General features: G+C 35.1%; 1 protein-coding gene across 4 annotated transcripts in view; it reads right to left on the bottom strand.

Moving 5' to 3' along the window:
* Nucleotides 1-9,719: 9,719 nt before the first annotated feature.
* LOC144843096 (uncharacterized) overlaps nt 9,720-18,425 on the bottom strand; it is an 81,943-nt gene continuing 73,237 nt past the window's right edge. For 3 of the 4 annotated variants that reach the window (XM_078699790.1, XM_078699789.1, XM_078699792.1), the window contains exons 19-24: nt 17,327-17,404; nt 16,210-16,399; nt 15,219-15,384; nt 14,637-14,815; nt 13,974-14,155; nt 9,720-12,522 (exon numbers count right to left, since the gene is read on the bottom strand). In XM_078699790.1, coding sequence (XP_078555916.1) covers nt 10,615-12,522; nt 13,974-14,155; nt 14,637-14,815; nt 15,219-15,384; nt 16,210-16,399; nt 17,327-17,404 — 2,703 coding nt within the window. In that variant the 3' untranslated portion in view covers nt 9,720-10,614. The remainder of the gene's footprint in view (nt 12,523-13,973; nt 14,156-14,636; nt 14,816-15,218; nt 15,385-16,209; nt 16,400-17,326; nt 17,405-18,425) is intronic. The other variant, XM_078699791.1, reaches the window with a different exon arrangement.

Genomic DNA, 18,425 nt, shown 5'->3' with positions numbered 1-18,425 from the left:
TTAGTTGAGTTTCAATAAACTTCGCACATAACGTAATGAACTCGTGGTCGGTTATAGCATAAGGAAGTATTTCGTGAGTGAACTTCAGTTGGATTTTTATTGGAGTTGAGTAAACATACTTTTTCTTCTCATTTTATAGGTGATGAAGTTCAACCTCCAAGGTAAATAATTTTACCCCGAGTAGAATTGGTAAAAAGTATAAAGACTTGTGAATGGGATATCTGGAGATATGACTGTGAAACTTGTTTATAAATTCATGATGACTTTGAAGATCTGACGCGACTTTTGTGTACACTTTGGATTGCCAGTACCTCGATTAAATCTACATTAGGATCGTCTGCTTTTTTTAAAAAATGGCGCGGATTTTAATCTTGATATTATGTGGCCTGTGTTTTGAGTATGGGTGCTGTACGCCGCAATTTAGTGACGGTATTCTACAAAATGTTACGACGTACGCGGGAGAGAACGCATCCTTCACCTGCACACTTGAATTTCCTAATAACCAATTGACCCATAGTGAAGTTGGTTGGCAGAAAAATGGAGAATGGATTGAAACCGATGATGATAATATTAAATATGTATCATCAACGAATCAATCAAGACGAAAGGTGGACGGTATAATTGTCACGAACGAAATTTTATTGATTAAAAATGTTGAAATGAAAGATGCCGGTCGCTATACTTGTAGAATGTATCATAATCAAGATGTGATGAAGTCTGCATGGCTTAGAGTCCACAGGAAAATATTACGGAATCCACAATGTAGTCATGATCTAAGAACACAGAAATTGGAAGATACCGTTACGACGACATGCACAACGGCAGCAGGGGAACCACCCGTGCATATACAAATGTATAAAATAAAACCATCTGGAGAGAAAACTCTTGTGAAGGAAGGGTACCAGTCTTTAAATCAACTTCGTTTGGAGTTCATGTTTAAGATTACGCGGGAAAATATAGCCGATTTCATAGTCTGCGAAAGTTCTATTCCGGAATTAAGCGGTTTAAAAAGCTGTAAAATCGATTTACTTGGCGAAATGATCCATAACCACGACAAGAAAGAGGAGATTCGGGTTGTGCCTTTGAATCAACAACCAGTTCTCGTTGGAGAGGAAGCTTGCTTTTTGTGTAATGTTTACGGTACTGAAAATGTCAATGTCATGTGGTCGCTTGACGGCCGGGACGATTTCACTTCGAATATATCCCGCCAATACAAGCATTGTTTCAAAGATTTGCAATTATCAGACAACGGCAAGGTGGTCAGATGTGATATCTCAAATGACCACACGGAAGGGTCAAGCAGTGCAGTCATCGAGGTAATAGAAGAAAAAATACCGCCTAGTAAAGAGTCGGTGACTGCAAAAAAGGAGATAATTCCAACGCCAGAGTTGAGAGTGCACGCTCCGAGTGATGACGTGGACGAGCACACAGCCAAAAATGAGGAATCGAATCTTGTAACATTTAAGATATTTTTAGTTGGAGCAATGCTGGTGATCGTCTTTTTGGCTGTGGCCATCGTGCAGCTTATATCGCGAATGAGAAGAACAACTGGCGGAATTAATGATTTTGCGAGATTAAGCACCATAAGCGATAGAGATATCGATCAAAGGTATCAATCCACTGAAGATAATAGTGATGATCACATGAGCATCCAAACGCGATTGACACGTGATACCAATGAAGATGAACATTGTGAGAGTGAAACATAGGTATTTAATAACCATATCAGGCGAGGAATCTGCGCATTTTCATTCCCAGGTAAAAGCAAAACAGAATGTTTTTCGAAACCGAGAAATTTACCAATATCAGTGGATCGTTAAGTTTATGTGAGAACGAGGAGGAAATAATGTCACGGCACACAACACAAGCTAATTACAATATAATTATTACATTACCTAAAACAAGATAACTTTTTTTCGATTAATCATTTGCAAAAATGATTATGAACAAAGAGAATTATGGAACTAATTATTGCAATTAAAGATGCTTTACATAATTTTATTAGATAAATATATTAAATTGTATTATTATTTATTAAGAACAGTAGCTAGAAAGCCTTGAACGATTGTTATAAAATTATTATTGCGTAATGATTATGCATTTTTATATTACGCTTACCATGCCAGTGTCGAAATGCCATCGTCGAAATGCCGTCAATTGGCAGTGCCACTGTACGTCAATATTAGCACTGCCGTAGATAAGGCTTGGTTCCAAGTTTCGACGGAACCGAAAGATGTACGCGCAGCGAAAGTGAGTTGACCAATCACAGTTCGGATGATCCATCCCGCATTGCGTCCTAGTGAGAACCAAAGCTTAAGCGTCGCCGTGTAAACGCAATTTGATAATTTATAGCATACACTGTATTGAATTTGTTTTGTTATTAGTGTTGAAAGGTGTAAAAGAAAGTAAGAATGTGTTTTGTAATCAGTCAACGTTGTGTTTATTTTGTTTCGATGCTTGTCTGAAACTATACTATATTATACAGTACATAGCACTACCAAATATGTTCAAATTATTACTTACAATTACAGAGAGTAAATATTATAAGTTTGTAAAAATTCTAAAGTAAAAACAATTTGAAAAGGAAAATATATATTAATGTGTTATACGGTATATATTAGTAAAGAGAAACTCCATGTAAATCTATTGCAATTTCATTGAATACCGCGTAGTGTAAACACAGACGATTTATGAATTTCTTTTTATGTTGGCCTAATTAATTTAACTCTAAAATACAAGTAACTACCATAACGTGCCTTAAGCTCTGTCCACACTATCAAAGTTCATGTGACAACAAAAATGTGATGTGCCCATATATGGACATGATAATGTATATTTGAGTATCACTACCATATTTGGGCACATCCCACTTTTTTTGTCAAACTAGTTTAAAAGTGTAGACAGAGCTTTATGTTTGTAATGAACATTTTAGTTTAGAACATTGATGTATGTAAACGGTTATAGATTTAAAATGATTCCAAATACCCAATGTTATCACATAATTAAGAACTCCGGACACGTTTCTAGATGACTTGCGGTAGTCAGTTAGCATCTTTCTATTGACAGCTCCAGAAATGAATGGCTGCTCTGTACGACATCGCCGGCTTTTGAAAATTGTCTATCTTTTAACACTAGCAGGTCTGAAATAATACTAAAACGTGGTGGTCCAGTATTGGGATCCTGGTCCTTACCTCCAACATTTAATGGAGTGGTCCTTGACTACATATCTATCTGTTGGGGACAGAGCAACACTATAGGCCTACCCTACGAATTTCCCTTCGTCATTTATTTGTGCTCGTATATTGTGAATATATATAAATAGCTAAGTAGCAATTACTGCATGTTTTGTACGAGATAGCATATAATGCACGGTGTCCTCATGAATTCCCAATGTAACTATAGTTGGCACGTTATGACATCCTATAATAAGCGTCCCCACGCGTCTGAGCTCTCGTCCTATGGAGTCCTTCGTCACTACATCCTCGTATTAACAATATTTCATAACAATATCTAGTCAATCGTGAAAGGTGTTTTAAATGACAACTTTCAAACGATTGTATTTGTTAGTATGTTTGAGAAACGATTGCTCTGTATAATAAAGCAAAATGCATTTCATAATGTAGATTTTCATGACTTTATATATTATAATATTAATTGTTATTATTGTTTAAAATGAACCGCCTCTGGCGATGACCTTTACCCGATAAGGGGTTTTTAAAAAGTTGACCTTACCGCAAAATCTAATTTACCATTTTTTATAAAAACGTTGATCTTCATTAAGCTTTGTCTACACTATCAAACTTTATGTGTCAAAAAAATGTGATGTGCCCATATATGGACATGATGATGTCATATCACTACCATATTTAAGCATATCATTACAATATTTGGGAACATCACACTTTTTTTTTCAAACTAGTTTGATAATGTAGACAGAGCTTTACTCGTATTATTATTTTATGTCATTTTACTATTAATATTTTGAATATATTTACTTGAAATAAAATAGCAAACTACTATAAATGATTGTTTATGTTCTTGTTTTACATGTAAGGACCCGTATGTATTGGTCAGTTTTCATACTGGTACTGGTCCTTGTAACCGTGATACTAGATCACATATGATACATGTATGGTAGCTATTGACTCTATACAGTTAGCGCTTACGGACACTGCATGTTCATGCTCAAAACAATATCACTCCTGCCTCATTAGCATGTAGATCGTGAATTATATGATTTCTATGTGAAACTCATCGTGCTAAATTTATGATAGATCATGATAATTAAGTCACAGAATTTTATATGGACTCGTTCTTGATGAATATATAGTTATATGTATTGTTTATACTGTATTTTTATGTTTCTATTGACGCGATTGCAATTATAATATATGTACATTAGTAATAATTAATGTATCTAACATTTGTCAACAACCACGGACGGAAGTCAAACATATTTCCAGTTCTGTAAAAGATAAACGGCTATACGTTTCACCCTAAGGACAATGCGTCGCTATCTCGTCTCTCGATTCATGAACTTTGGGCCTTTTTGAAGTACCTACGGAATGAAAAAGTTCTCGACGGAATACAAAAGTCGCTAGTATTTTAACTCATGCCCAATATAGTATCAAGTAGTTATAATTCACCAAAGCACGACGGTCTGCCAAATTCAAGAACAATTTAGACTGTATCTAATTAATCGGATATTATTTAACTAACTATGACACATTTCCGCCCAGGGTATTTCCAATGTCAAAATGTCTGAAGAGTAAAAAAGGAGACGAACTAAATAAGTTTACCGCTAATTAGTGTGTAAGCACCGAGACCGGTACTTTTATAGGTTTAGCCCACTAACAGTGCAAGCGATTAATAATATTAGCTGCTAAGAACATCGCGTGCCCGCTCGGGTGTTTCCAATTATTACGGTAATGCATTTTATGAAGCAGTGCTTGAAAATAGGATTAATAAGCGTGTAAGCATGTTGTATAGGGACATTGCGATTCGACTTAATATTGGTAAAAACATAAACACTTTGGCACACATGGCGTTTCATACGTATAATACGTTTTTACAAGGTTTTAAGTCTTGTCTTTCTTTCTTTATTTCCATTCACAAAACCATAAGTTCGTACGAGATATCGCGTGCGTCTGGTTTGTTAACCCGGGGTTTAATAATTACAGTATATGACGTTAAATAATGTTCAAATTAAAGTTAATCTGTTATAGGTACAGTATTACAAACGGATATGTCCGTCACATTTACGACTCCACGATTATCCCTTTATAAAATGGGTGCAGACTCTACTTTGGCACATTAAACAACGTGATGATGTACGGTACCTTTAATGCGCACTTATGTTGACCCTCCATACATTTTATTTACGAGAGACGGTTACAATTTAATCCTATAATGTATACGCGGAACTGATCACTGCGCCTGTAAGCAAATCATAATCGCAATTATGACATTCTGTTTTCGCTAAACAAGCAGTAAAATATGTTCAACAAGAAATTCCGCATAGTTCGCGCGAAGCGAATCAAGTCAGACATTTAACCGGTGATTCACAAAATACACGTGCTTAAAAACAAAACTATAAACACTCAAGCTGCACTCTGAAAAAGGGGATTTATTCTTAATATAATCATTAATACAATATACTTTGATTAAACTGACCAGCAGCGAGTGGATAAACAACCATACTCTGCCGTTTACTGTACAACACTTGTTACGATCATTATTGATGATAAAACTTAGGCTACTTATGTCGTCAATGACGCCACGATAAACACAAAGTCGATGCACACGTACAAAGTATTATTGACATTGATTCTATCCTTATCAATGTTGAACGCGCGCGTCAAAGACACAAAGTTAATGCACGCGTACAAAAAACGTTATTTTTCAATGTTTGGACGCGCGCGTACAATAAACAGCATCATTATCATCAACATTTGAACGCGCGCGTCAAAGTTCGTGTTTCTTTGTGGCGTCACCGATGATATTTAATAGACAAATACTATTTTAAATTCTACTTTAGGTTTGTAAACACCATTCTATGAAATCGTATGTATATAACTTGATTGTCAATGCAATCAAGAACAAAAAATATACACACACATCAATATCACTTGGGCAACCAAGCATTCCACAATACATATTTTTTCCTTATGGTTTTTATTTTATACAATCTAACACCAAAATCTACATACTAACAATGTTTAATCTTACTAATAATATTGCATTATTTATTTATTTTTCTTCTCACACAAAAATCATTGCTACAATGAAAGTGTTTAGTCTAAAAAGTTACTGTTTGAGCTTCATTGATATATAAATCTAATGTTTGATTTGAGTCACTTATCGCTACAATTTATCATTTGAAGGAAACATTTTGATCACCTATATTTCACATGAGGAATAAAAAAGAAATGCATACCATAACATAACCATCATTCAAGAAGAATTTGAAACATACACTTAGTAGAATCGATTTTGATTCTTTTCGGCATAAAATCATGTTTTTGCTATACACAGTGGATTTGATACGAATGTGTTATATCGTCTGATTGTTGTTCGGGCAACTTCGGACAGAGAGACAAATGCTTTTAATGTTGCACCGTATTTATTTCCTCAAACTTCGCAGATTATACTACAATTTAATATTTAACAATACAAACTAAGCCAACATTTTAATTCAAGGCGAATAGATGTTCTTTTTTTACGAAGAGGTTGTGGGCAAAGTCTAGATTATTAAATTATGAGCGTAGACACATATCCGAGGGGTTTGATAACAACTAAAGGATGCCATTAATGAAGGTACATTAAACAATTTATATTCGGGTCAAAATTCTTACAACTTAAATAGCTATAAAATTCGGAAGTTATTACATATTTATTGTAATGCATTGGCTATAACTGATCGAGTATAAAGGATCGCGACAGGTCGATTGTTGAATGTGTAGCCTATTAATGCTAAGCACGTTTATAGGTGTCAAAGGTTAACTCCGGGTTTAGAACTATTATTGTTAGTTATATTCTAAATGTAAACAAAATAAATCTAATATTAACTCGATTATTTTTTTACAGCGTTGAAGCAGACAGCATTGTGAAAAAAATCCGGTGGTGCTCCTTTAACCCGGACCTACCCTTTAAGTTTTCAGAAAAATGAGTTTAATCAAATATAGGCCTAAATGCCGAACTGAAACATACTTTGAAAGCAAGATTGCTCTATTCAAAAGAGTCCTTTTTTGCCCGTTTCATGACAAATCGCAAACATTTACAATCAATCTGATAAGTTCAATTTAGAGGAAACCATTTGAATTAATAACGACATCTTCTGTAAATCGTAATTGCATTTGTACTCAATAATTTCACTTTTTATTTAATGTTTGATAGATTACCATCCGATTGGTTCGGCTTTATTTCTTATTACAGTTGATCGCGTGCTAAGCTATTTAGTTTTTCCGCCACCATGGTTAATTTGATAGCAACGAACCGACACGGCGAATTAAAGTTCGGATGCAATAGGCCTATACTGAAATTGTGACTTATCGTTTTATTATAAAACAATAGTTATGCAAGGGAGGCGCAAAATGAACGGTTTACGCAAGCACATTGCGAAAGAAAAGTTCATTGTTGTCACATACGGCATTCTTTTATGGCCGAACAATTCTTTTAAATAAAAAAATAAACCTTTTAATTAAAAAAAAAAACAATCATTCTACCAGAAATTTTTTTAATTTTTAAAAGACAGATTATATATTCAGAATGAGATATTTGAAAAAAAGTTAGAAAAATAAACATTGAAATAATCAATGACAAAAATGATGAATTAAAAAAAAAAGAATTAAAAAAACATATTCCCAGTAATACGTGGTGTTGCCGCAAGAATAGGCATACGTAACAATTTGGTAATAAACAATAAATAAAAATATATATTAGTGTAATAATAATAACATTCAAAATAGAATATTAGTGATACTGGGATAAAAAGGGTTATTAAATTAATACCAAACGCTACAAAATTAAGAATGACAGCTATTTATCACAGTTGCTTATAAACGTAAATATATATAGAAGGACCAGACAGACTAAAAGGAAAATAACGAAGGCCATATTATATGAATCATCGAAGTTTGTATCGCTCTCTCTGCGTTATTTCAATATGATAAGTACGCCCACCTGTGCGTAATTTACCCTGGTAAAATGATAGGTCAGCACCGGGGGCGCGATGGGTATGACTAATGAATATTCATGTTATGACGTTTCATGAGGGTCCCCAACTTATGTACGAAAAGAAACGATCATTGCCTTTTTTCTGAGTTAAGGGGAAAATAGATCAAGTTAAGGATTTCACTTAAACTTAAAACCTTTGTGAATACCAATTAAGTGAAACCCTTAATTTTTTCTTGATTTAAGGGAAATTCTTAGGATTTAAGGGAAATATCTCACTTAAGTGTGATTGGTGAATACGACCAATGGATGCGAGGTTTATCCAGTTAACCTTTACAATAACAAAGTGCCAACATATGTATAATAAATTAAAAACATGACGCCTCACAATGGAAGTTATCCAAACACATTAGTATACGAATACAGTTAAACTCCCATTAAGGAGACACCTTTGGGGTCAAATTGTCCCCTTATTAAAATTGTCCGTTGAATAGGGGTTGACCGAAGTGTTAAAACATATGTATCTCGTTCATATCATGGGAAAGTGTCCCCTAATAGGGGGTTTACTCTATAAAATTATCAATATATCAATTAATTATTAATTAAGTAAAACAATTCAATTTTATTTTTATGACTTTTGAATGAAAGCCAAATTCGTCATTTTCTAATATTCCATGATTTTGTTCCAGGTTTTTAATTACCCATATGAACCCTGTACTAGAAGTTGGAAGTATTGGACGAGGAACCCGTACACTGAATAAAAACATAATAAATTATAATATTAAGAAAACCACTATTCAGGATTGTACATTTCGTTATATTGCACTACTAATTAAACGTTATATTAAAATAATGACTGGAAGATTTTATGTAAGAATTTTTTTTAACTGTTAAGATAAAAAAATGTATTCCTCTAATTGTTCATCAAAATTAATAAAAAAAAAACTGCGTTTAAAAATTGAGATTAAAAATACTTATAGGAATGTCTTCTATTAAAATAATGTTCAAAAGGTGATAATAAAGTGATATAAAGATTCCATATCATTGTCTTCCGTTAGCCAATCAAATGCTTTAATAGGATGTCAATCTTTCTCCTTGTACTAGGTTAGATATAGCTAGGTATCAACATCCATAATTCTCTTAAATATACACAATTTAAAATACAATGATTAACAGTGACAATAGCCTTTTTTAACATAAACTATTAATTTGTTTTAAATTAGTCAAATTCAGAACAATATTTATTGTTTAAAGCGTATTTAATATTTAAACAGTCAAATAAAATATAGCACTCGTGACTTATTCATTTTTTTAGTATAATTTAAATTAAATTTCAAATAAAAAAAAAATTACTTAATATTTAGTGAAATTATAAAGTAAAAAAATGTTATCTATAATTTTAAAAGTATTGGTAATAATTAAATTTACAAATATGCCAAAAAACTGTATATCATATTTTCATTACTAAATTAAAAATTATTTGTCATTGTAAATCTAAATTTTAAAATGTTTCTACACACATAAATAAATACAAACGTGTGGCACCATTTCAATAAAAATACTCATCTTACATTTAATAGCACAAAGCACCACAGGTCATAGGTCATCGATATGACAACACACACAGGTCAACAAATCTATGATGACACAAGGTCAACATCTATGATGGTAAAAGGTCACCATCTAATACACAATGCCACTATATATGAAAATGTAACCATCAACACCTATGACATCACAATGTTATCATCTATGAGACACGAAAAGGTCACCATCTATGACAACACATGGGTCACCATAACAACACAGGTCACCAAATTGACAAAAGGTCACCATTGAGAGACAGGACGACAATCACTTAAGAGTTTAGGTCGCCCTCTATGACAATATAGGTAGGTCACCAAGACCACAGTTCATCGTCTACGATGACAGGTTACCATGACAACAAACGGTCACTAAGTAAACTTGGGGTCTACATCTATGGCGACCATCTAAAAGGTCAACATCGACAAATTTCCAAACAAGTCACATGTTCTAGATAATCACAAGCACCAAGGTTGAAATGGCAACCTGAACATTGTACATATTGTAACTTCTATTCCGCTACTGAAATTTCATCAACTACCACTTTCTAATAAATAATCGCACAGTTTATAAAGGTTATTTGTTCTCTTCATAGTTTTAAACATCAAAATTAACACCACATTTTAACAAAACATTTTCAGCCTTCAAAGTGTTAGTCAGGTAGTAGTATCAATACGAAGTATGTATGCACATTGGTAGGGACTTGATTTTGACGATTCGATCTTTCTGTCATATATCATACAATATTCAATATCTCTTGCGTAAATCTTGCATTAATCATTATTCTTTCCGTCTTTCTTTCCCATAATGCAGTTTATTATCAGTCACATGATCATTTTCTGTATAATTATTGCTAGTTCAAACTAAAGTGTCGCTATGTTGCCTCGGATGATGCTTAATATCCAGAGAGCCTTGTTGAGCTATGCTGAATACTTCCATTGGGGCAGACATTCGATAAGGGCTACTCTGAGCGCGGACAGGCGACGCTGTTTCTCCATCGTAGTTTACATGCCTCCTGTTACTCTGCTCAGCTGTCAGTGTCACAAAAGCTTCAAAGCTTTGGTCCAGAGTTTTCATGCTTCCCTCTTGAACCTGCTTTGTGAAGTACGATGATTCGTCCGAGAACTGGTTCGGAGTTGAGCGACTGCGGATCAACGGTCGCAGAGACATCGGTACTCCACTGTACTCGTCCATCGACTGTATTGACTTGTAGTACATCTTCCCGTTGTTGTTAGTATTGGGCAGACCTTTTTGAGGAGTGTTTGGGAACGATGCAGAGGAACTTGTCAACACCGGGAAGTTATCACTTTCTGGAACGCCTGGAAGTTCTTGGTTACTTGTGTAGAATGAATAGCCTGACAGAAGGGATTGTTCATGAGATGTTCGATCATCTAATTGGTAATCTTGCTGATCTAGATAACTTGGGGAATCTGAATGCTGTGCTCTTTGAGCTGCTCTTGCCGCTTGCAGAGCTTTGTCGATATCGCGGTGGATTTTTCTGGTGGGACTATCAAGTGGTTTTGGAGACAATGCTGCTGCAGCGGCAGCTTTCAAAGCAGCATCTGTTGGAGAATTTTTCTCGCTAGAGCTGACATGGCCACTGTCATTCTCTAAAGAGGTGGGAGTTACGTCAGGGTTCCCCTGATGTAAGGCTTGAAGAAGAGGAACACCATCTCTTTCATCAAGACTCTCGTTACTTCTGTTGACATGTAAATGAGTCTCATGATAACCGTTACCACCACTTCTCAAAGACTTGCCCAACAAACTGTCACGTTCGTCGCTCCGTTTTTGTAAGCTTTCAATACTATGCGACAGCTTAGTTTTTAGTTTTTCAATACTTCCAGCCAAGGAGTTTTGACTCACACCAAATCTGTACCTCCTTTTCGGACTCTCTTCACCAACTTTAGGGAATTCTTCCTCCCACATCTCGGACATTTCTTCTTCTGACCCTGGCAAGTTTTCATCTCCTCCAATCTGGAACACAGCAGGTTCACCGTCTGCTGCTAATACTTCATGGATGGCAGTGGATCCAGATGATCCGGTCCGATCGCACTCCGTAGCCATACCTGAATAACCAGTATGAGCAGTTCCATTTTGTTTCTGCAGAAACTTTGCGTCATTTCTAGAGTTGTAAGAAGCAGTTACTGAAGACAGAGGAGTTGTAATCGCAGGAACTAGCCCATCACCATTTGCACTGGTCTTGATCTTTGACTTCTTAGCGGTCTTCTTGGCTTTTTCATCCTCTACACTATAATTAATGCCGATAATACCAATTGGTAGTCCTCCTATGGAGTTGCTGTAATGCTCACTTGGTGACATGCCAAGGTACGGATGAGAGGTGTGGAAGGCAGAATGGGTGGAAGAGTCCGAAGAAGGTGGTCGTGAGCTTTTTCTAAGTTCCTCAAAGCTTAGATTTAAATAGTCATTATGAGATTGTGAAGAAACCGACGGTACTGGATTAGTTGTGATGACCGGTTCATTTTGGGCCTGGTCACAACTGGAGATGCTACCTCCACAGGGGAAGCACATCATTTGATCTCGTAATTGGAGAACCATCCCGCGGAAAATCTGCCAATCTCCAAATGACATTCCAAGGATATTCCTTAGTTCATCTATGTCACACTGTTGAAGAACATGCCCGTTAATGTTGTGTTCTGCAATCTTTGCTTGGTATCTTGGAATTGCACTTGGATCTAAGCCGTCAAGGTTCAACAAACGATCACAGACATCTTTTACTGTAGGTGTACTGCCACTATATTGTGGTGTCTAGAAAATAAGCATACTATTATTTATTTCCAGTAAAAGATAACGCAAATTTATTAAGTACTATTAATTTTAAAAATTGTAATAATAAACATCTTATTTAGTTCATGTCATCGTCAACTCAACATTTAGAAAAAGAGGTCAAATTGATGTCAACTAACATTTTATAAGATAAGGGTCAGTGTGTGTAAAATTCAACATTCGTAAAGAAATATTAATCAAAATGAATTAAACTAGTAATTAGTTCAACCTTGCTACTATATGAATAGTACGATGACACCAAGTATCCGGAATGAAAAGATACATAATCTCAAGAGAGTTGGTGAAAAATATGAAAAAATTGCTCATAAGTTTCAGTGGTGTACTTAATAAAATAAAAAATCTCCAGAAACAATTTAAGAAAAAGTTATCTAGAAGATTTAGTGATAGTTTCAAACACCTAACCTCATGGACAATAGCTAGGAGCTATGATGATTGTCATTGGCAAACCCTGTAAAAGCTGTCTACACTAACAAATTTTTGTTTGCAAACTTATGCCACTGGTATAAGGTTGTACTTACCACCAGAGGCTGAGGTTCATATGACTACAGGAAGCCATGTGACCCCAAGATGGACTGTAAAGGGTCTTTCACACCTGTTCCGGCACAGTTCCGGTCCAGCGGCACCGGACCGGAATCGTGCCGGAACAAGTGTGAAAGACCCTTAAGCACAACCTTCTCCTAACAACAATCTCACAGTTTGCAAACAAAAGTTTACTAGTGTAGCTATTTGACTTAATATTGGTTGAAAGATAAGTATTTTGGCACACATGGCGTTTCATACGTATAATATTTTCCAGACAAAAATCAAAATGCTGCTTGGTGGACTAAGAACATAACAAAGACAATTAGAGGCTTAAGGATTAAGGTCTTTAATGACAGAAAAAGAAAATCTATCTAACTTGATTAGGATTTTAAAAATGTATTGCATTTTTCAACTGATATAATATGGAGTGACACATAATGCGTCATTTCCTAATTTAGTCAAAGCATAGAGATATTATAGTCAAAGTAGGGCAATATAAAGATAAGATAGTTCCACTCTTCAGAGAAGTAATCAAACATTTACTGTAATTTATGGCAACCAAGAAGTCTGTCTAAATATGTAACAACATTAAATACAGTAGCATGTGTTGTACAGATCCAGGAATAGTGTTTGGGGCACGCTATCTCTCTTTTGACAGCTATAATTTAATTATGAACTACTTTTTGATATCTCTGTATTTGACAGATTATTAATATTATATGGTACCACTTCCCTGTTTGAAAAAAGAACTTTAATAGTTTAATTTAATTTGGCAAACAAATCAGTTTAATTAGGGATCCAATTAGTTTCTGTCGAATGTCACCGAACATCAAAAAGTTGGAAAAAAAAAATACAATAAATAAAGTAACTTATGCATTTATCAAACTTACTCGTTTCTGAAACGGATTCTGCACGTTCATTGTATAGTTCAGTTTACGTGCAGTCTCGCTGATCGCCGAATGTAACGACACGCCTGGAGACTCACGACCGACGTAGCTAGGAATGAAGCTGTTTGGACGTGCAATGGTGGACAACGTGTGAGCAGACCCAGTATGTGTATTATCGATTGTATCTACAAAAAAAAGACGAAAGATGAACATAAAGTTACAGAGGACTATTACTAGCCTAAATGCGAATTTACTATCCCAAAATAACTTTACAAACTACATGTTTATACAATCAACTCCTCCAAGATAATAGTACCAGACTTTCTGAAAACAAAAAACATTTCCAAAACCAGACTCTTCTATATGAAGGTCCTAAATTCATTTTTAACATTAAAATTATGTACAAAATACCAGATTTTCTGGGAAACCGGGTATTGTACAATAATAAAGGTATCCCCTAAATAGGGGTTTTTCATAGTGTTAAAACATATTTCCCTCATTTAATTCGATGGAAAATGTTACCTTAATAAGGGTGTTACCTTAATAAGGTAGGCCATAGGGCTAAAGTATATATTTTCCCTTCATTTCATATGAAAGTGTCCCCTTAATAGGTGTCTCCTGAATAGTGGTGTCCCATAGGAGGGGTTATACTTTAATACTACTTACCTCTTATGTGCTTGCGTAGTTGTGGGTCCAGACTACAGGAGCATGGCAGAAATTTCCTGATGTCTTCAATGGTAAGCTTTGTGGTTTGCTTGCTAAGGTACAGCTGGAAGTTACGGAGGTCTTGGTCCAAATCAAGTTTAGGCTCAATTTCTACTGATGATGGCATAAAGTCAACGTACCTACAAATATAAAGTAAAAGATATTTAAACAATTCAAACTACAGGTAAGAATATCACTTTATGTAATCAAGAATCCTTGTGGCTGTATTCCCCAATCACACAAGTATTTCACTTAAGTCAGTGAATAAATATTTTAAGTGGTGTTCATTAAGATAAGAGAATATTTAAATTTGAAGGGTGTTTCCCTTAATAGCCTATGAGTGAATGGCAGATACGGCCACTGGAATTCTAGGATAATCCTAGAAACATTGTAGAAGTTTATCTTCCACAATGCGGCCAAACTTGTTTTGGCCGCCTTCTGCACATTTTTTTAATTTATTTTTAACTAGTGTAATTTTGTTCTTTCATTGTAAATGCTATGTGTGTGTAGAAAAACAATAAAAACAAACAAACAAAAATTTACTTTTCATAGAGGTTTTGTAGAGGAAGCTCATCATCGTTGGATGTCTCATTGTAGAGGTAAACAACAACAAGCCATGATGTACGGTATGGCCATCGTTCTGTCATGTTTACCCAACTAGCTAGCTTCTGCCACTTGAATTCAATTCCATGAGCTCGTAACAACCGGCCTAGAAAAAGTACAAAAAAGCTTTTTACATTCATTTCACAACTACCTATATTGTGTGTTTATCCGGACAAAAAATGTTTTAATTGGAAGAATTAAGAGCGGCTAAGCAGCTCACTAGGTTTGAGGCTCTCCTTGTCCATAGTTCTTGAAAAAGTCTTTAATTAACCTCTGATCCCCAATTTTGGTGCAAATTCAACTGCTGTCAACGTCAACGTGGGGAAAGGTGAGTTTGTTTCGAGAGGTGAGTTTGGGGGAGAGGTGAGTTTGGGGGGAGATATGAGTTTGGGGGGAGAGGTGAGTTTGGGGGGATAGATGAGTTTGTGGGGAGGATCAGTTTGGGTGGAGGGGCGAGTTTGGGAGGAGGCCGCTGTCATTGCACTTATTCCCAGTATAGCCTTATTTGAGCTTCAAAGTGATTATCACACCAAGCATTCAATTAATTCCAAACGTAGAATGGTAGAACTATTTCAATTGAACTAGGTGTCACAAGTTGATAAAAGAAAAATACATTGAACCAGGCTGAATATCCTGTGGGACCATGAGTCATAAGAAATTAAAAGAACCCAAAGGTACACTCCTGATCCTCCCCCAAAGTGTTACCAGGAAATAAATAAAATTTATAGAATAAAAAAAATTGTTTCCCAAAACACCATGACTACAACTTTAAAGTGATGTCTACACTATCAAATTTTATGTGAAAAAAAATGTGCATATATTGACATGATGATGTCATATCACTAGCATATTTGGGCACATCACACTTTTTTTTGTCAAGCCAGTTTGATAGTGTAGACAGAGCTTAATACAGTTAAAATGTTATACTTACCAGTCACAGACACAATATTAAGAAGACGTCTCATACTACGCGGACTTAAATCACTAAACTGCTCGTCCGACATTAACAATTTGGAGACATCGCGTGTGTTGGTGACAGAGGATTGATTTACGGAAGACATTCGGGGGCGCTTTGATCCATTAGCTCGAACAGCATCGGGTGAAGGTGGGTTTGATCCGTTCTAGAGTCATAAAAAAAACATTTGTTAAAATGTGATAAAATTATTGAAATTTACTGCAAACTATGTACACTGCATTGGTGGAAATTACTGACAATATGGAGGTCAAAAATTAATTTTTATCTCCATGATGACAATATACTTCTGTCACTTTTATTGCATGCATATTAGTAATGTGCAATAGGAAATCACAGAGAAATAAACTGTACGTGATATTTACCTTTGTGAATGTTAATATACCCTATACCCAACATAAAATGATTATTAAATGAAAACTGTGCAAACCGGAAATACATTTTGAGGTCAAAGGTTACCTGTATCATCATCATCATACCATATTTAGAGAATTTGAGAATTTTTTACTTATTGATTGTCTCTCGTGTGGCAAGCTACAAACTGATACTTATTCTGATAGTAGGACTAATGTAGATTACAGATTTGGAAAGATGCTATCCCTCTTGCTCTAAGAAACTAACTAAGCTAAATGTACTAAGCTATTATTACTAAATCCTTTTACATCACTACACCCCCAAAGAATATTTTATTAAAATTTAATAGGCTTATCCAACTAAGTCTGTTTTAAAGAGATCTAGATCCTCGTCCTTCGCTGTTCCATCTGAGCTGTGCGTGTAGATCTTTTGCAAGTAGTTTGAGGGTCTCGTAATTCAACAATTGAATACACCTAATAGTTCACTTTTAGACAAAATATGTCACAGTAGTAAGGGACACGACCTTTGACCTCAAACAGATTAATACACTAACGAAAAAGTTCATTAGTCAAATTAAAAGCATGCAGTAGTAGTAGTATCAGATAGTAAACATCTAGTAGTTTATTTTGTTAGCGTAGCTGTGGTGAAAAAATGAAAGTATGAGTAAGACATCCCACAATGCCCTGCACAAGTGAAACGGCGTATTAAGGGTTATAAGTACCGACTGTAGCACTTTTTGCCGTTGAAGGACAGGTCGTTCTTGTGACTTAACCTCATTTTCTTCTTTGATGGTATAAAGCTGTCAAGGCAAGTTGGTAATCTCAGAATAAATAAAATGTTTTAACGAATAAAAGTAAACCTAATACATAACCCTGACGCCAAAACTAGTGGGAACACGAGGGGTGTGCTAGATGTATGGGCGTGTCTGCATGAGGAAGGGGTGTGGTAGATGTATGGGTGTGTCTGCATGAGGACGTGTAGTTGACATGGATGAGAGAGATAACAATAAACTGCATATTCAGTGTGTGCTGTATTCAAATGAAATTGATATAATAACCCAAAATGATGTGAAAAACTCAAGCTCAAAGACAGAATACTTTACTACACAAATACATTCTCTAAGGTACATGAAAACTACACTGTACAGAAAACTATACAATAAAATGATGTACAGTATATACAATACATGAACTACACACTAATACGACCTGTAATACACTATGTACAGTACATGAACCATACATAACAATGTTTTCTGGTTATCAATGCAACAATAGAGACGTTTCAACATGACAGTTTTTAAGGTTAAGCTCTATTAAAACTGTGATGTGCCCATATATGGACATGATGATGTCATATCACTACTACCATATTTGGGCATATCACTACCATATTTAGACACATCAAACTTTTTTTGTCAAACTAGTTTGATAGTGTAGACAGAACTTTATAAAGCATCAAAGAGTTGCAAACTTTTGCTGTAAAACCACCAGCATTGTGTTATCTTCACATTGCAATTGTGATCGGTTGCGGAAGCTACCACAACGGCAATTGGTTTGTAAGCATGTGCAGACAATTTTAATATATGTTGTTTTTCAGTTTTTGAAGTTTTAAAATCGAAAAGTCTCTACAATGGAAGGAAGGAACTACAAGAAAACATAAAAACATTGACTTCTATGTGAGTTATAATAGGATCTATTTCAGGCACAAGCAAAAACAATAATATTTTATTATATTTAATAAATCTGTATTCTTAAAATAAGTTTCATTTCTCAAAAAAAAAAACAGGCAGTTAACCAGATTGAAGAGGTTCACTCCCA

The sequence above is a fragment of the Antedon bifida genome, chromosome 5 (genome assembly GCF_963402885.1).
Source record: "Antedon bifida chromosome 5, ecAntBifi1.1, whole genome shotgun sequence".
Taxonomy (NCBI): domain Eukaryota; kingdom Metazoa; phylum Echinodermata; class Crinoidea; order Comatulida; family Antedonidae; genus Antedon; species Antedon bifida.
The sequence above is the reverse complement of the archived record's forward strand: the minus strand, read 5'-3'. Positions and strand labels throughout refer to the sequence as shown.